The sequence below is a fragment of the Orcinus orca genome, chromosome 9 (assembly GCF_937001465.1).
Source record: "Orcinus orca chromosome 9, mOrcOrc1.1, whole genome shotgun sequence".
Taxonomy (NCBI): domain Eukaryota; kingdom Metazoa; phylum Chordata; class Mammalia; order Artiodactyla; family Delphinidae; genus Orcinus; species Orcinus orca.
The window spans coordinates 22728352-22747924 of record NC_064567.1 but is presented as its reverse complement, the minus strand read 5'-3'; the positions used below and the strand labels follow the sequence as shown (position 1 = coordinate 22747924).

Sequence of the window (19573 nt, the reverse complement as noted above, 5' to 3'; positions counted from 1 at the left end):
ACGTAAGTTCCAAAGTGGGCAAACCACACAGCCTCATTTGCCCCAGGTAACACTGAGCCCTTAGGAAGGATCTTAGAATGAAGGAAAGGACTGGGCACAGGTGGCTCTGGGGATTTGTACTCCAATCAACTTTTACTCCCTAGCTCACACCATGAGGAAGATGCACCCCTTCAGCAGAGAAAGGCAGATGGCCAGCCCGGAAAGGCACCAGCAATTTCAGTGAAGTAAAAACGCCCCACTCCACCCCTCAACCCCCAGTCTCCCAGTCAAGCCCTCACTCCGAGTGGAATGAGTTCGCCTCTGAAATCTCAGCTTCCAGAGAGGGAGAGTCGCTCGTTTCCTGCGGTGTCCCTGGCGGGTGGCCCCTTCGACTGAAGCGGGATTTGGAAAGTATTCAGGAGCCAGGACTTGGGGGCAGAGTTCTGTGATACTGGGGAAACGAAGACTGCAGTGGAGCAGCAGGCGGAGACTAGAGCTCCCCAAAACGGTCGCTATTTGGGAGGGGGTGAGGGCTGAGGGACACCTAGTGAGAAGCAGAGCTGACCACCTAGAGCTCAAGGCCCAGGACGTGGGAGGTGGAGCTAAGAGCCGACAGCGGAGTGTCAGGCTACCAGCGACGCCGCGGGAATGGGAAAAAAAATCCCTTGAATGAGCCCCCTCCAAGTCCCGCTCAGAGAGGTCGAACAGCCAATCGCGCTGCAGGGTGGGGCTGCGGAGAAAGGTCTCAACCAATAGCTGAGGAGGGGGCGGGGCCTGGCTCCCGGCGCGCGGCGGCTGTGGGGTAACCCGTGGCAGAGAGCGCAGAGCGGCAGAGGGGAGCTGCTGAGGAGAGCCGCATGGAGGACCCCGCGGCACCCGGGTCCGGGAACCCGCCTGCCAATGGCTATGGCAACGGCAACGGCGGCGGCAAAGGGAAGCCAGCGGCGCCTAAAGGCCGGGAAACGTTCAGAAGCCAGCGGCGGGAGTCGGAGGTGAGGAGCCCGGAGAGCTTTCAGTCGGGGCCGGGAGACGCCCGGGGCAAGAAGCGTTGGCTGAGGTGTTTCGGTCGCGTGCCCCTCCGCCGCCGGGAGACCCCTGCGCGCCCCGTGCCGCAGCCTGAACTCCGGGCTCTGCAGCCCCTGACCCTCTCCGCCCGTCTCCTGCCGCGGGTCTGGGGCTTTCTAGCCCTCTGGCCTCCCTCGGGGGGCGCGAAGATAGAGCCTGATAGCCAGAGTCCCGGATACTTTCACATATTTATCTCGCTTAATCGCTGTAGCCCCCCGGAGTGGTAATTCGTAAGGCCGATTTACGGAGGAGGAACAGGCGCGGAGAGGTGAAGTGAGTGGCCTGAGGGGTGGGAGGCCGGAGCCCGGCCGCAGTGAAAAGGGGCCGGCGTGGGGGCAGCCGCCCTCCCACCCCGAGGCGCCCCGAGCCGAGCAGAGCAGCCGCGTGACTTGGGCCCTTCCCCCCGTGTGCTGGCCAGCCCTTGAGGGAGCACTTTCCACGGACATCAGGCCCCCACCCTGTAAGGGTTAATGATACAGGAGTCAGGCGGGGCAGTACCGGAGCGAGTGGATGGACCCCCCCCCGCTACGATACAGACCCACAGAGAGGAGTATGAATGTTCCCTCTTCTTAAAAGAAACCCTAACTAGGAGGATGAAAGGAGTGAATTAACATTCACTCCAACCCCCTCATCCAGCCAGCTTCCATCAGCTAGCCAAGAGCAGAACCGGATCAGAGCGGGGAATCAGACCACAAAATGTCAGGTGTGGAAGGGTCTATAGAGGTCACCGGGTTTTAGCCCTTGCTTTGACGGAAGTGGGAGACAAAAGTAGCTTGCCGAAGGTCATTCATCTGGCACAGTGGCCAGGGGTACCAGGCTTTGGGTTCAGTCAGAGCAGGTTTTGAGGTTTTGAATCCCAGCCCTACCATTTACTCTTGGTGTGACTTTTGGCAGATTGCCAGCCTCTGAGCTCCAGTTTCTTCCTCTGTAAAATGAGGTTAATACTACCTGCCTCAGAAGGTTGCGATAAAGTCAAAATGAGATAATTGAATATGAAATGTTTAATTCAGTGCAGGCACGGTGCATGTAGTTGGTTAGCGCACAGTAGCTCTTAGTACTATATTATCATCATCATCAAGGGACAGAACTGGTAGTAGAAGCCAGATCTTAGGCATCCCAGTCCACGGTTTACCATTTGAATTGTATTTCCGTTTCAAAGGGATTTCATGTATGCTTTCCATTTTGATACAGACAAGCGGGAATCCATCCCATTTTATAAAAGAGAGAAGTGGAGGAGGTGAAAAGACTGGCCCCAAATCACACCACCTTTCAGAGGCAGAGCTCAGCCCTCCTGCCATACTGGATCAGGGTTTTATGCACCATTTCATCACCCTCCCTGCCTCAGTACGAATCTGGCCTTTTAGGGCACCCTGTTTCTCCTTCCCCCATAGAGACATCGTTCTTGTTCAGATGGTTTTTGGGGGGTGGGGCAGGGGGATGAGTCTTTTATTAATTCAACAGTTGTTGAGTTCTTTCTATATGCCCAGCACTGTTTTAGGTGCTAGGGATACAGCGGTCTCTCCACAGTCGGGGTGCAGAGACAGTGTGGGAGTGAATAAAATAATTTCGGAATGTTATGTTCTATGGGTGAATTAAAACTCCTCTTGAACCAGGAGGCCTTTTCCCTACCTATCAAGTCTTCCTTCAGGAAAAGGCTCTGATAGTTTTACTCTTGCCAGTGAGTTCAGTATCCAGAGACTCAGAGCTTTCCACCTGCACCACAGTTTACCCAGTTTACTGCCTGATTGTCTGCAGCTGCACTTTTCATGTGGAAATGAACAACTGCAGTGATCCTCACCATCTGAGCTTATTGCCTGCCCAAAGGTTGGCCGGAAACATTAGCTTTCCTTCACCTTCCACTGCAGCAGGAGAGCTGCTCTTACCTGTCAATACGTCCCCTATCACAACACCCAGGTGCCAGACTCTCTGCTTGACTCTCAGATAGATGACTATCTGCTTTTCCTTCCCTCCCTCCTTTTGCATTCCTGTGGAAAACAGTCCTGGGGAGGATGATTTTCTTTCCTCTCTAGGGCTTCAGGAATTACTGGAAGAGAATTACTGTTGGCACAAGTCAACAGAGCCTCGTACATCACTGTGTTTATAGGGGCACCATTGACCTACCCTCTCCCAATGGCTCAGTGTATGGATATCCTAACCTTAAAAGGAAGCTAGAGAATGATTGTTTGCTTAATAAAAAGATTCTTAACCTAACCAAAAGATTCACCTCAGACCTCTTGCAGCCAGATTTCTTGCTTCAGGTCGTTCCCAAAGTCCTTGACAAAGTTTAACTGGTTTGTAGCAAAATGAGGAAAATTCAAGGCATTGAAGTGAGTTTTTCATAAAATGTAGTTCAATACGTTAAATTTAAAGGATGTATGTAATTTAAAACAATGTTTTTCAAACTGTAGGGAGTAACCTGTGAGTTGAGACCAACTTTTTTTTAAAGAAATAGACTAATTGGAAGTACTGGTTTATCACATATAGTAGTGGTAAATATTATTTTGTTAAACTTCTGTTCCAGTTTTGTGTGTGTTGGGACATGACGTAAAGTTTACTTATACTTTGACTTACAGTCAAAAAAAGCTTCACTGCTTTTAATGGCTCTTATTCTGATATGATTTTGGGGGTATTAAATGATTTTTTAAAATTATATATATATTTAAGAGATTTTTAAAGTTTCTACTTAGAAAATAAAACATCAACAACCTTATGTCATTCTCCACCATCCACCTTTTTTTTTTTCTTACTGGTCCCTGTAATCCAGAAGTTTAGAAATCTTTGCTATAGTGGATTTAAACATGAATCACCTTTTTGGCAGTGTAAATTCATAAAGTGGTTTTAGAAAACAACTTGTCATGTACAAAGAGCCATATAAATTGTCATAAGGTTTGATGCATTCATTCCCGTTATAAAAATCTGTCAGAGAAGATCCTAAATATGAAAAAAATTTATGAGTATTACAGCTTCATGTATATAGTAAAGAAAAATTAAAAACATATGTTCAACAATAGGGAATTGGTTAAGTAAGCCAATAGATATCTGTCCACTTAGCTGTTTATTTATTTATTTATTTTTAATAAATTTTTTTTTTTTTTTTGGTTGTGCTGTGCAGTTTGTAGGATCTCATTTCCCCCACCAGGGACTGAACCCAGGCCGTGGCAGTGAAAGCCCAGAATCCTAACACTAGGCCATCAGAGAACTCTTCTCTTAGCTGTTTAAAGTGACAGTTATAATAATATGAGACAGGGACTTCCCTGGTGGTCCAGTGGCTAAGACTCCATACTCCCAATGCAGGGGTCCCTGGTCAGGGAACTAGATCCCACATGCATGCCACAACTAAAGATTCTGCATGCCGCAACTAATGATCCAGGAAACTGCAACAAAGATCCTGCATGTGGCAACGAAGATCCTGCGTGCCACAGCTAAGACCCAGCGCAGCCTAAATAAATAAATATTCATTTTTTAAAAAGTGAACCTTTATCTTTAAAAAAATAATAGTATGAGAAAAATTCCTTTATAATATAATATTAAAATCATAAGTAGAGTAAGTAAAATTCTTGGAGTAACCGTCCACATAGTGCTACCAGGTGCTGGATTGTGTGCTAAGTGCTTTTCCTCTATTATCTCATTTAGTCCTTACAATGACCCTATGAATTATCTCATTTTACAGATGAGAAAACTGAGTACGTCATTTTTCAACAATTCCCTGATACCAATTCAGTTCTGACACTACCCGTAGTTAGCACAGACCCCACAAGTTAAGGGCTCAGTCCTACAAGACTGCCCCCACTTCAGATGTCAGCCACAGTGGAATCCCCAGACTACCTGCACTTCTGCCTGGCCAACTATAGATTCAGGGGTTACCATGACTGTCCCCCTCAGGTTCGATAGATTGCTAGAACAACTCGCAGAGCTAAGAAAAGTGCTATATTTATGACTACAATTTTATTATAAAGAATACAACTCAGGAACAAAATGAAGAGAGGCATAGGACAAGGTATGGAGGTGGAGTGGTGCAGAATTTCCATGCCCTCTCTGTGGCATTACCCTCCTAGCACATTGGTGTGCCCAAATCACATTGTTTCAGAGTTTTTTTGTTTGTGTTTTTTTGCGGTACGCGGGCCTCTCACTGCTGTGGCCTCTCCTGTTGCGGAGCACAGGCTGTGGACATGCAGGCTCAGTGGCCATGGCTCACGGGCCCAGCCGCTCCGCGGCATGTGGGATCTTTCCGGACCAGGGCACGAACCCGTATGCCCTGCATCGGCAGGCAAACTCTCAACCACTGCACCACCAGGGAAGCCCCAGAGTTTTTATATGGAGTTTCGTTACCTAGTCATGGTTGGTCAAACCACTGGCCACTTGATTGAACTCAGTCTTCAGCCTCCTCCCCTCCCTGGAGCTCCTTTTTTGAAATTCTCACTCTAAGTCACCTCATTAGCATAACCTCAAGTATGGTTGACAGGAGCTCCTTATGAATAACAGGCACTCCTACTACTCAGGAAATTCCAAAGGTTTTAAGAGCTCTGTGCCAGGAAGGTGGGTGATGGGGCAAAGACCAAATACATTTTTTATACTACATTGAGGCACAAAGAGGTTAAGTAACTTGTTCAAGATCACACAGTATGTGACAAGACCTGGGATTCAAATTTTTTTTAATTCATATTTATTAATATATTGGTAGGAAAAATCTATCCCAAAATGCTTAAAGAGGTTCGGGTGTAGGATTATATTAAAAATACTTTTAAAAGGGTATTATAAATTTTTACATACAACATCATAGGAAATCTAGCCTTTAGTACAATTTGAAGTAGAAATGCTACCTTATTTGACAGTCCTAAAATTGTGGAATATTGGAACTAAGGACGTCTTTTTATATATGAGGAACTATGATCCACAGAATGAAATCATACAAAATCATACAATGGGTTAATGACAGAGCTGAAGTCAGAATCCAGTTTACTTCTTTTGTTTTCATCCGTCTTGTTTTTCTAGAGATCAGCTAGATGTTCTTCAGGTCTGTGTTTATGTAGATCAGATATGGGCACAGATTGTAGCTTTCATATCTGTTCGTGATCCTGGTCCTTTGCCCAGAGTTTCTGATTCTATATAGGAATCTTCAGCCCAGCCCCACACTGAGCCTCTAATTTTGGCTTGGAGGAGGGTACTTCTTGGATGAAAGGCCCAGATGGAACCCTCCTAGTTGCCTTCTTCCTCTAACTTTGGCCTCCAAGAGAGGTGGAAAATGAAATGAGGGTGTGATCTCCTTTTGTCAGCCTTTTTCCCAAGTTACCACGAAGATTTCTCCATTACAGGGCTCTGTGGACTGCCCTACCCTGGAATTTGAGTATGGAGACACAGATGGGCACGCAGCAGAGTTGTCAGGTATGAGATAGATGGGTCTGTAAAGAGTGGAAGGTTGGCCAGGAGGAGAGGGAAGATACCTGTGCTCTCCCCTGGCAGCTTGTCTGTTCTCAGCAAGTGGCTATAGAGCACAGACTGTTCTCCACATTCCCACTTCTCTACACCTTCCAGTGGTCAGTATCTCTTTGTTTGCTTTCACATTTCTTTCTGTGAATGCTTCCTTGGCTATGTATGGCATTCTCCATTCTTTCATTCTATCCCTGTTTTCTGCTCACCCTTCTTTAATTCTCTTTTGGTGCACTTTCAAATCTGTTTTCTCTCCACCTTCTCCCCATTTCTCCTTTCTTTCTCTTCCCATAGTCACCCATATCTTTTGGGTGCCCCTTTCTGCCACCCACTCCATTGCTTTCCCATTCCATCTCTCTCTCCTTTTCTTTTCTACCTCCATCTCACCCCCTTCCCCTAATACTTGCCCCTTATTAAAGTCTCAGCAATGTCTGAAGAAAAACTGTGTAGACAACTGGCCAGCTGAGCAAAGCTGAACATGTCATCTATATCCATCACCGTGGAGCTCTGCTTGGATGTTTCTGAGCTGGGGTTGAGTGATCCCATTCTTCTTTCAGTGCTGGACTGCTTCTCTCTGGATTTTTAGCTTGGCTAAACGTGATCTCCTTGCATTAAGGGCCTCCATGTTACATGTGCTACAAATGCCAATTATTAATAAATGAGCTTTGGGTGGAAATTATGTGAAAGGTAAATATTCTGTCACATGAAAGTGACACTTTAAGACAGGCTTTTTCAGAGAAAAGAGACAAACGCTTTTAAAGAAGTTCTTGTGAATAAACATAAGGAATAAATTTTGTGATGAGTGACAGAAATAGAGAGCTAAGTTTAATAACTAACCAAGGGTTAGAATCCAAAATATGAATACACACACACATAGAGAGAGAAAGAAATGAACATCCCAATAGAGACTATAGATAAATGGTCAAAGAATATGAATAGGAATTCACAGAACAGAAAACCATGTGGTCAGTAAATATATGAAAAGATATTCAATTATGTTAGGAAATGGGGAAAAACAAATTAAAATGGTGAGATATTATTCAACAATCATCAGATGCAAAATTTAAAAGCCTGGGGTTGGTGAGGGTACAGAGAAATGAGTACTTTTTATACATGGCTTGGCATGAGGGAACAAAGTATAGAATTGGAAAGCAGTTTAGTTATATCTAGCAAAGTCGAATTCACACATATTATGACCCAACGATTCTAGATGTACACTTTAAAGAAATTCTTGGGCCCAAGAAAACACTTACAAAGATGTTTATTGTCGCCACTGTGAAAAATTGAAAACAACTTAGTAGGGGAATGGAGAAACTGCAGTATATCAATATTTTAGGCTACTGTATAGTCATTAAAATAATTGATCTATATCAATATGCTTCAATGTCAATAAATATTAAAAACATATTAAAGGGGAGAAGAAACGGTGACAAAATAATTTTTACAGGCATCAAAAAAACTGCTTAAACACACAAGTCTAAAAGATGTTTCTAGGAAGTCTAGTTGCACACTTGATTGAGAACCGTGTCAGTTAAGTGAATGGATGTGTTCATCACACTGCTTTTCATGTAAGCTATTGAAAGACATAATAAAAAATGCTTCTAAGAAAAAATAATTTATACAATATGATACTGCTTGGATAAAAACTTGAAAAATAGAACAATATCGTGTTGTTTACAGGCACATAGATATGTACTAAAAGTATAAAAATAGGCATGTGAAGCATACATACCAGTTTCATCATAGTGATTATCTCTAGAGAGGAAAATAAGACTGGGAAGGAAGAAGGGACTTTAGCTGTCTGAAGCAAATATGACAAATGTTAACATTTGTTTAATCTGAGTAGAAGATAAACGCAGTGTCTTTTATGTACTCTGTATTTACCTGTAGTATATGAAAGTTCATGATCTAAACTTTAAAAATAAGACAAAAGCAAAGTTCAGTACCTAAGAGCCTTGCTCCCTGTTTTAACTGGGTTTGTGCCCTACTCTTAAAATATATATATCTACACTACTCACTAATGACTGAAGAATTTAACAAACAGAACTGGGATTTGTTTCTGGTCACTCCAGGATTCTGGAACTCAGGACTCAAAAGCCCTGGCTCCCAGACAAGGTATTTCTTGACCATTAGACAGCTGGCTGGAATATAAGTGAATTTCTCTTGCTTTGTGAATCATCTGTGACCTAGTTAAATTTCCAGCAAGGGTCTTAGTTAGGGAGCAGAGTTTTGAGGAAGCACCTATTGGCTTAATGACTTCACTTCTTCGTTCTCTGTAAGGTGAGCGTACTTGTATAATGTTCTGGGTGTGTGTGTGTGTGTGTGTGTGTGTGTGTGTGTGTGTGTGTGTGTGTGTGTGTGTGTGTCTGTCTGCATTTTGTATTGAGAGGCTGCTGTCAGCAAACTTAGATTTTCCTGGGCACAGGCCGCCCTTTGGCAATCAAAGCTGCTTCTATATGGTTTGATTCTGCCTCTGCCCGGGTGGCCGTGGGCAGGAACGTAAACTTCTGTACCCTTCGAGGAAACTCAGCAGGGAGAGAATGAACTGGCTCCTTGAATAGCACAAGGATCTTGCCTCTAAACTTCAGGAGTTGTGTTGCCCCCTTTTTCCCTAGAGACAGGATTAGTCCCAGTCTGGGTTGACAAGCAGAAGGGGTTGCAGCCCTAAGAACCAGCAGTGATGACATTCAGCCCTCTCTGTTCCAGCCCTCCTCCTGGCCCTCACCAAATGTTGGAGCCTGCCTTCTCTGCTGTAGCAGCCAGCTGGCAGGAGGAGGACAGGTTTGATGGTTTAATCACCCAGGGACACAAGTGGCTATTTTTAACTGCTCTGAAAAGGAGGAAGCTGACTCTGGATTGAATTGGACACAGGAATGTGTTGGAAGCTTTAGCTCTTTCATACCACCTTCTCCACCCCAGGCCCCTTCTATAAGGATCTGCTGAATGTTTGTGACTCTGTCCTATCTTTCCTGCCACAGAATTGTATAGCTACACTGAACACCCGGAATTCACCACTAACAGGAGGTGCTTTGAAGAAGACTTCAAGACCCAAGGTGATCCCAGATCCTTATTCATAGAGATCTGCTTTTTCTCTCCATGATATTCAAGGCTGATCTAGAAAAAGCCTAAAATAAAGTATGATCCTTCTTCATCCTCTCCATAGCCATATAACTTCTCTATTCCTTTTTGCATATGGGACACAGAGTTTTCTATATCTCAAGTGCAGAGGTCACGGAGTGGAAGCAAGAGAAGCCTGAACTGGGTCCCTTTCCCTGATGTCAAGGGCCCAGAGAACAGAGGAATGGGGAGGTGGGGCTGGACTGGTTCCCTGCTGCCTGGTAACCCTGTGCCCAGCCTAGTCTTCGACCTTAGTTTTCAATCCCTGTCTCCAATTCTGCCTCACTCCTCATAGCATCTGGTAATAATTTCATGTGCCCACCCTGTGATCCACTCAGACCTCCATTTCCTTACTTGGTCAGTGGCAATTCAGTGTTCAACTCAGCAAATGTGTGGTGAGTACCCATTTTGTGCCAGAGATGCAGGAGGCAGGGGTGAAGGTGAATTTACAGTATCTTTAAAGAAATTATAGTCAGATAGCAGAGGGGAGATGTGTACGTCACAAAACTAGCTGAGGCCAAGAGGAAAATGGGAAGTGTCATTAGAGAAGTAAAACGTATCATGGGGGACAGAGCTTCTGGCTGGAGCATTAGTGGGAAAGAGGTGATTTTGTATTGAACCTATAAGGATGAATAGGAATTGGATACATAGGGAGATAGAGGGAACTCCTTGAGGAAAGGCAGAGAGATAGAACTGTATAGGCTGGGGAGGGGGAAGCGGAAATGGAGGGGATGTGGAGGAAGATGAGGCTCTGGAGTGGGCCAGAACATTTGGGGTTTTTACTTTTTCCATCCCTTATTCTTTCTCAGCTAAACAAGGAAAGCTTTCGAAGAGAAGAATTTATTGGGGGGCTGAGATCAGAAGTACATATGCTATCATCAGGAGCCTTTCCAGGAAGGGGAGGCAACAGCTGACACTAGATCTGTATGGCCTTCTGTTCCCAGTGCAGGGTAAGGAGTGGCTGGAGTTGGAGGAAGATGCCCAGAAGGCCTATGTGATGGGACTTCTGGACCGGCTGGAGGTGGTCAGTAGGGAACGGCGACTGAAGGTGGCCCGAGCTGTTCTCTACCTGGCCCAAGGTGAGTGGCCAGCTTTGCCAACTTGAGAGGGGTGGACACTAGAGAGAGAGAGACGGTGTTAGCAGGACTAGGATGAGGCAGGCCACGCTGGGAAGGTTCCTGCCTCTTGAGGACAGATCTTGTCATGTGCTAGAAGTAACCTTGTGCTTATGCGAAAGATGAGGAGATGATGGTAGGTACTGTTCTGGATCCCTTGGAATTGGCCTTTCTCTTTCCAGACATGCCAGGATTTCTTATAGGGTTCTTTTTTTCCTTAGCCTGGGCTGTAATCCTATGTGGAGACTAGCAAGAGGGTCACTGTGGCCAGAGCTGACAGTGTACCACCAGCTGAGCATGGAGGTTTCTTTTACCAGCTGTGGCCTGGTTCTGACACTGAGAGGAGGCAGGGAGGGTGCCACCAATTTACACGTGGACCCGCTGCATTGTTTCTCATTGGCATTTAGAAGGTCCAAGCCAACATAGCAGGAGGAGTGGATGCTGTGAGTAATTTGGAGAATCAGAACTCAATGAGATTAACTGAGGAAAGCTTCCCAGAAGAGACCTATTAGCCAGGTGTTGGAAAGAAAAATGAGCCTAGCTGGAGTAGTAAAAGAAAGCCCTGAGGTCAGAAATAAGAGGACTGTTGGCAGAACCAACTAGATGGGAGCTAAAAAAACTGTAAAAGAAAAATCATAAATGGAGAGGAAAGAGAGTGGACATCTGGTGAAGGGACGACTGCAGTAAACAAGGCAGTGCCCAAGCCTATCTCTTGGGTCTGGCACTCTGGCCAAGTTCCAGCTGCCAGTACCTTCATCTTTTTGCCTGAGGGCTTTCTGTGCAGCCCACATAGGGCAGCCAGGAAGTGCTAGGGAATTAATGTTCTCCCCTAGTCCAGCAGCATTCCTCAGTGACTGCCAGAGGCTAGTGGATGAGCAGCTTGACCACCTCACCCCTCTTGGGTGGGATGATTCTGAGTTGTTTGTTTTATGTTTTCCAGAGCTTCTCCCCACTTGGGATTGAGCTCTTGGCTGCCTTCTCTTCCCTATCTCACTTCTCCACTTCTCTACCGATGGTTCCTGGGGTCAACTCCCAAATAAACTACTTGCACTTGAATCCTTATCTCTGGATCTGCTTCTCAGGGAACTCAAACTTAAGACAAACCAGTGATGAGCACATTGGACCTAACCGTGGAGACTGCTTCTCCTCTCCCCTGCCTCATTCCAGGAAGTTCTGGGGGGCACTTGTCCTTTGTTAACCTACTTGTTGGACAGAGTGTTGGGAGATAGTCTTCAGATCATGGGGCAGGGTGGAAAGAACTGGAATAACCCCCTCCTCCTCAACCCCTGCGGCACTGTCTGGTCCTTTAGGCACTTTTGGGGAATGTGATTCAGAAGTCGATGTACTCCACTGGTCCAGGTACAACTGCTTCCTGCTCTATCAGATGGGGACCTTCTCGGCCTTCCTGGAGCTACTCCACATGGAAATCGAGTGAGAAGCCTTAGGGGAGGGCTGGCGACCCCGTTCCTTGAAGGGTGCCTCATCTCCTATGCTGGTTCCCTCACTGTAGAGCCCTCTGTGAAAGCTGGGTCTATTCACACCTCCTCCAAAGCTCACTGACAGTCCCCCTCCATCCAGCCATGGTCTCTGATAGTCTGTCCTGCTCCCTAAGGTTGGGCTCATCAGCAGGCTCTGCCCCACTTACAGCTTCAATCCTGGGCCTCAGGGGCCGATCCTGTATTGCTTTTGTATCCAAATACCTTCTTAGCCTAACTGTGGACTCCATGAAGGAAGTTGTTCTACCTGAGAACATGACCCAAGATGGATGGGACCAATTCCTGTTGCTGTGCCCAGTTCTTTCCCTCATGGTTACAGCTCTAGAGGTGGCCTTATCTGCTGCTACCACTATAGTGACCCCTCATATTGTCTCATGCCTATCACCCAGGAGTTTTAGTGGGACAAATTCTGTTTATTATTCACCAAGTGTTGCTTAGCATCTGTTTTGTGTCCAGCACAGTACTAGAAACAGTGGAGATTTTAAGAGGAGCAAATATCATAGACCCTGCCCTTGCCTGTCTTCACCACAGATAAGGGTTTGTCTAGGTGGCAGGAGAATTCTATGGGCTTCTCTACCTTAGACCAATTTCTTTAGCTACATAGCCAGGGAATGGCAGGTACTCATGTTTGTGCATATGATAAGTGTGCAACACGGAGTAAAGAGGCCTTACGGGTTCCTGTTTCCTCCCTCATCCCTGTGGCAGCAACAGCCAGGCCTGTAGCAGTGCTCTTCGGAAACCAGCCATCTCCATTGCTGATAGCACAGAGCTCCGGTGAGTGGGCCTGCCCATGGGATTGGAGCAGGGGATCGTTAGCAATGGGTTACCTTTGCCCAAATTTCAGACGCACCCAGGACACTAGAAGTTGCTAATTCCACTGGGTTGGGCCACCACAGAGACCATCCCTGAGGTCTCAGACTTTAGGTTGGAAACTGCCTTGGGAACCTCTTGTGACCCTTCTGTAACCTCAGGGTGCTGCTGAGTGTCATGTACCTAATGGTGGAAAATATCCGCCTGGAGCGAGAGACAGACTCCTACGGGTGGAGGACAGCCCGGGAGACCTTCCGCACTGAACTGAGTAAGAAGTGGCACTCGAGGTGCTTGTGGCAGAGGGGAGGCATAGCATCTGCCTAGGAGAGACAGACAGTTCTTCTTCTTCTTCGTCTTCTTTTTTTTTTTTTTTTTTAGAGCTAACATCCCTTCTTTTAGGACAGAGATACTTTGTAGTGGGCTTGAGGGTCTGGCTTGATTGCCCCTGTGTCTATGAGCTAGGCCCAGTCATATGTCTTCTCTATATCTTGGTTTTGGTTTCCTTGGTTATAAATGGGAATAGTCATCCCTCTCCCATTCGATCACAAATCCCACATGAAAAAAATGAGTTGACTTACCTTGAAAATATGAGTTGGTATTGTCATCAGTCAGGGATAAGATATGAAGGCCTTTGGGATTTTAAAATATATACTATATTTGTTGATGTTGGAAAGTGAGTTGTGATCTACAAAATGCATTGAGTTCCTCAGCCAGGAAGCATCTTTATTACCGTTGATTATCTTTATTACTGTTACTTCTAGTTTGATATCTACCCCCAAGCTTTGGGAACTATGCCATTTTAACTCCATGACCTCCCTTATCCTGCCCTCGGGGGGTTCACTCTGGGAGCTCTCTAAGCCTCCTTCTAAGGACCAAGTACTCAGATTCTTTGCGGGAAGGTGAGTGCCTTCCTCAGCGTCCAGAAACAGGGTTACAGGGACCGGGTCTCAGCTGCTTCATCCTCACTTTCTCACTTGCCTCTCTCCACAACCCCCAGGCTTCTCCATGCATAATGAGGAGCCTTTTGCCCTTCTGCTTTTCTCTATGGTCACCAAGTTCTGCAGCGGCCTGGCTCCCCACTTCCCCATAAAGAAGGTCCTGCTTCTGCTCTGGAAAGTAGTCATGGTGAGTGGCTGATTCACCCCTCTCCCATCTCATCAGATCAGCAGTGCCCTCTGCCACCTCAGTTTCTTCTAGTCTGATTCCAGGGGACTGGAGCTAGGCAGAAGAATAGGGAAGCTGTTAGCCCGTGGAGGGACAATAAGGCTGTCCTAGAGAAATCAGATGTTCTGTTTCAGAGTAGGTTACCTATTTCTGTTGGACTGATGGGAGATGCCACTTTTTGAGTTGGGGTGTCATTGCACCTTCCCCTGATAGAGCTAACGTTTCATGGAAAGAACCCTGGCTGAGAGTTGGGAGATCTGGCCTCTGCTGATACTGAGAAACCTCAGGCAATTCTCTGTGTCTCAGTTTCTCTAGCTGTAAAATGTGGGGTTTAGTGCCTGCTCTCCATCCAGATAAATAGAGGATTTGCTTTTAAAAAATGAAGTCCTCATAAGTGTATGGTTGCAGTTTTGTTACTAATTATTCAACCCTATCCTTCCTCTGACTGGCTGAACTACATACCCTCCAGGGCAGGCCTTGAGTGATTCTGGGGGGTTATAGTATCTAGATCTGCTCCTTAAAAGGGGGTACATTTTCCTGTTTTTTTCAGTGGAGGCCCCCAGTGGTCCTTTTCCTTATTTCTGGTGATGTTTCCAGGCCTGGGTCGGTAAATAATGCTTTATCCTGACCCCTGAGCTCTGAGGGTTAGTAACCACCTCTGAGACTGGGGATGGTGACCACATTTTTTGCCTCCTCCTGTTTTATTACTTCCTAATTAAGGAGGGGGTCTGAGGGGACTGGAGGTTGTGGCTCTTCCTCTCCATCCATGCTTCCCTGACCTTGCTCCCTCTGACTTCCCTCCCTTCCTCTCTTCTGTGCCCCTTTCCCGTTTAACCCTTAGTTTACCCTCGGTGGATTTGAGCAGCTGCAGGCTCTCAAAGTACAGAAGCGGGAAGAATTGGGCCTGCCTCCACTGGCTGAGGACAGTATCCAGGTGGTGAAGAGCATGCGTGCTGCCTCCCCGCCCTCTTACACTCTCGACCTGGGGGAGTCTCAGCTGGCACCACCACCCTCCAAACTGCGAGGCCGCCGTGGTTCTCGAAGGGTATGGACTAAAGCAGACAGTAGTGTTGTGACACTAGCTGGCCAAAAATCAAGATTCTAAGCAGCTCTGGATATGGTAGGAAAGAGCAGTAAATGACCCAGCTCTCCTGCCCCTGACTGGCCCTGAGACCAACCTGAAATCTTGGTGTCTATACTTCAGCCTCTATTCCTGAGCCCTGACAGGGTCCTGGGCTGTCAAGATGTAACATTGTGATATCACATCATAGACCCATGTCTCGCTAAGGATCATTGGCCTAGACCTCAGTGCCTGGAGTTCCCTAGCACCCTGAACAACAGTTGGGGTATAATCCTGGGCATAGGTACCTGGTTGAGGCACTTTATCATTGTCTTCGCAGTAAGATTTACTCTGAGCCAGCCATGCTCTTATCTGGCCTTGGAACCAGAGACTTACACTTACAAGATGACTGGTTAGGGTTCTATAGTCTGCATCCCTAGAAAGGTCACAATGACAAGTTGCGCTGAGAGCTGACCATGCTCCCATGAACTTACCTGCCTGATCTACTTGAGTTCACCGACTACAGGTGACAGGCTCAGACAGTCACACTCAGTAATCTAGTCTACATTATCTGCAATGTGATTTTTTTTAACCTTTATTTTTTTGTTTTATAAAGTAATGCTTACTCATTATAGAAAATTTAGAACAAATATAAAAATGTGAAGAAGGGAGAAAAAAAAGTCACCCACAATCTTAACAACCAGAGGCAATCACTGTTAACTTTTTGGCCTATTTCTGTCCAATCTTTTTTTCTTTCTGTGACAAGATTTAAAATTCCAGACTTGCTTCCCTCTGCCTAGCAGCAAGCTTCTGTCCTCCTCTTCCTCAGTCAGCCAGCTGGTGTATGCTCACAGAAGGCAAACTAATTGAATGTTCACCTAAGTAGAGCATAATTAGGAAGGAAAGTGCTGGCAAAAAAAAAAAGGCATCAGTGCTTTCTGAAAGCTAAGTAACTGTGACTTTGGGATTATCAATGCTCTGTTTCCCAGCCATTGGCGTGGTTGTGTGAGAGCTGCTTGTCCTGGAATTGGGCCTGGTGGGCACAGTAGGGTTGAGATGGGAAGGAAAAGGTCTCACTAGAGATGGGTTCTTACTTCCATGTTCCCTGAAGTCTAGCAGCCTGTGGGTTGGGGTGGTCTTAGACAAGGATGCCCAGGGTGAGATCTCTGCACACCTTCCCTCTCTCTTTCCATCTACTCCCCTCCAACCCCCCAGCAACTCCTTACTAAGCAGGACAGCTTGGACATCTACAACGAAAGAGATCTCTTTAAGACTGAGGAACCAGCCACAGAGGAGGAAGAGGAGTCTGCTGGCGATGGAGAGCGTACCTTGGATGGAGAGTTAGACTTGCTAGAGCAGGACCCTCTAGTACCACCTCCACCCTCACAGGCACCCCTCTCTGCTGAGCGGGTGGCCTTTCCCAAGGGCCTACCGTGGACCCCAAAGGTCAGGTAGGTTTGATAACACCAAGCACCCTGAGCTTCGGGGTTTCAGTCACTGGAGGCCCAGGGTAGAGTGGTCTATGTATTCAAGGCTCAATAAGCTGGTCTGGGAGTCGGAACTCCTGGGTTTGAAGTTCCCTGCTGTCTTCCCTTACTGTTCCAGTTCTCCAACTGGAGGAGTAGGAGCCCAGTAAGGGTCCTTCTCTCAAGGTTTGCTTTTCTTCCCTTCTCTGGGATTTGTCTCTCCACCGTCCTCTCAGACAGAAGGACATTGAACACTTCTTGGAGATGAGCAGGAACAAGTTCATCGGATTCACTCTGGGGCAGTAAGTGACTGGATGGTCAGAACTGGCTATAGAGTGGTTTTTAGAGGGCCACGGGAGCGGGTGGCCTAGAGTGAGAGATGTTGCCTGGTCGTGATTATACAACCCAGAGCCATGGGCAGCTCCCAGTGACTGCTTTGGGTTCTTGCCATGGAGTTTTTTCCTTCCAGTTTCCTAGAACTTTTATGTTCTCATCCAGGTGTAGGACCTTGAGCAACAAGTCATTTCCCTCTTGAACATCAATCTCCTTGTCAGTGTTATTAGATGGTCCCTGCAAGCCCTTCTGTAATGGGCCAGAATTCTGTGAAGAAGCGACATGGTTGGAACAGATCTTTCCCCATTCCCCCACCCTCTTGAATCCTCACTCGTCGCTACAAAACCTGAGAAACCATTGTTACTACCGTTTCACTGTCAAAAGTGTTGGGCAACATGCCCTTTTAAGTAGGAACCTGCTCCCAGACAAAGTGAGTCCCCAAAAGACTATACAGAAATCCTGATTTTCAGGGACATTTCCCTGTACCATTATTCTTTTTGTGTCCTGAAGCAACGATGGGGGACCTGGTAGCTTGCAGAGAAAGATCCAGGGTACCAGATGGTGAAAGTGGCATGGTCCACATGACTCCAGGGGGTATTGGTAATTCTCTCTACTTTTGACCCTTATGATCTGGTGTGTCTTGCATTTCACAGGGACACAGATACCTTGGTTGGATTACCCAGGCCCATCCATGAGAGTGTGAAGACCCTCAAGCAGGTGACCAGGGTGGGCTCTCAGTCTTCAGGGATAGGGAGCCATCAAGGCAAGTTGGATGACTAGGGTCCTGGGTCCTGGGTGGTGCTTTTCCACCAGACACGTTCTGAACCTGATATTCTGTACTTCCTCCGCAGGCATTTTGGCCAAAGAGGTAAAAAATCAGGTCTCTCCGTACCTACTCAGTGTCCTACGTTTAGATAGATGAACAAGTTCTCCTTTCTTCCTCTCATTCCTTTTCCCTCCTCCCACCCTTCTCTCTCTTCCCACTTATTGCTTCCTTCCCTTTCCTTCTCTCTCCTTAGAGGCTCACTAACTTCCACAGGCCCAGGATTGAGTAGCAGTCTGCTCTGTATCCAAAGTGTGTGTGTGCACAAGTAAGAGTAGTCATTCCTTGCACAGACCTTGATCCCCACCCCACCCCATCATCATCACTCTGTACACACACAGACACACATACAGGCACATGCAGCAAAACTCTCAGGGCAGTGGTCCAGGGGCAAGGGCCTATTCTTGGCTTCCCCTCGCACGATTTTTTGGTTTTTTTGAAAGGCTGCGCCATGCGACATGCAGGATCTTAGTTCCCCAACCAGGGATCGAACCCGTGCCCCCTGCGTTGGGAGCACGGAGACTTAACCACTGGACCGCCAGGGAAGTCCCTCCCCTTGCACTTTGGTTGAAGGTAAATGCTAAGGTATTTGCTGCCCTTCAAACATGGAAATATGGAATAAACACTGTATTGAAGCACTTTGCTGCTGTTCATGATGCAAAGGTAAATAAGGCTCCTGCCTTCAAAGGGTGCGTAGTGTATTTGGGCTGACAGACCCATAAACAGGACATTTCCTTGTCATTGGGAAAATGATCACTGGTACACATGTGATCGAGGCCCTCAGCCCCTTGTTGATGTCTTATGTTTCCCAGCACAAGTACATCTCCATCGCAGATGTTCAGATCAAGAATGAGGAAGAGCTAGAGAAGTGCCCCATGTCTTTGGTGAGTCAAGGGGAATCCTGCACAGGAGGAAATCTGTCTGCAGTGCTGTCGCATAACTCGCGTGCATGCTGTTACTGTATGCATGACTCTTACTGTATGCTAGGCAAAGCAAGGTCTCTACTTTCACGATACATTAAAGTTGGAGAAAAACGATAAGTAATTAAGGAAACGAGAAGACTTTCAGAGAATGGTAGATATGGTTAAGAAAATTTAAATAGGGTGACATATCATGTAGTAGACTATTTTAGATTGGGCAATCAGGGTATGTAGACCTCTGAGAAGGTGATAATTACCTAAGATCTGAGGTATAAGAAGGAGCTGGCCATAAGAACATCAGGGGAAAGAGCATTCGAAGCAGAGCGAACAGACTTACTAAGAAGGTAAGAGCAAGCTCAGAATGTTAGAGGTAGTGGATGAAGGCTAGTGTGGCTGGAGCACGGTGGGGAGGGGGAAGGTTGTCTGAGATGGGGTCAGAGAGGTGGCCTGGGGCCACTTTACACAGGACATTTAAGCGAAGATAGGGAGCTTGAAGTTGATTCAAGGGACAAAGGGAAGCCTTTGGAGATTTTAAACTGGGGAGTGACATGATCTGTCTTTTTATAATAAAAACCATTGGCTACTTTGTAAAGGCTGGATGAGGAAAGAGTGGAAGCAGGGAGGTTGGGAAGCTCTTAAAATAGTCAAGGTGAGAGATGATGGTGTTTTAGATGGTGGTAGGAAGTGTGGAGATAGGGAGAAGTGGATGAATTTGGTTTATATTTTGGAGGTACAGCTGACAGGAGTTGCAGTTCAATTGGCTGTGGATAGAGAGACATAAAGGGCAATCAAGAATAA

At 46.5% G+C, this 19573-nt stretch overlaps 1 protein-coding gene across 2 annotated transcripts in view; it reads left to right on the top strand.

Annotated features, from left to right (window-relative positions):
- Positions 1 to 739: 739 nt before the first annotated feature.
- STRIP2 (striatin interacting protein 2) overlaps positions 740 to 19573 on the top strand; it is a 44327-nt gene continuing 25493 nt past the window's right edge. The window contains exons 1-13 of one of the 2 annotated variants that reach the window (XM_033432483.2): positions 740 to 971; positions 6357 to 6426; positions 9450 to 9524; positions 10533 to 10667; positions 12014 to 12134; positions 12905 to 12973; positions 13171 to 13277; positions 14007 to 14134; positions 15015 to 15218; positions 16449 to 16684; positions 16936 to 17001; positions 17686 to 17749; positions 18668 to 18739. In XM_033432483.2, the coding sequence (XP_033288374.1) occupies positions 837 to 971; positions 6357 to 6426; positions 9450 to 9524; positions 10533 to 10667; positions 12014 to 12134; positions 12905 to 12973; positions 13171 to 13277; positions 14007 to 14134; positions 15015 to 15218; positions 16449 to 16684; positions 16936 to 17001; positions 17686 to 17749; positions 18668 to 18739 (1482 nt within the window). In that variant the 5' untranslated portion in view covers positions 740 to 836. The remainder of the gene's footprint in view (positions 972 to 6356; positions 6427 to 9449; positions 9525 to 10532; positions 10668 to 12013; positions 12135 to 12904; positions 12974 to 13170; positions 13278 to 14006; positions 14135 to 15014; positions 15219 to 16448; positions 16685 to 16935; positions 17002 to 17685; positions 17750 to 18667; positions 18740 to 19573) is intronic. The other variant, XM_004272206.3, reaches the window with a different exon arrangement.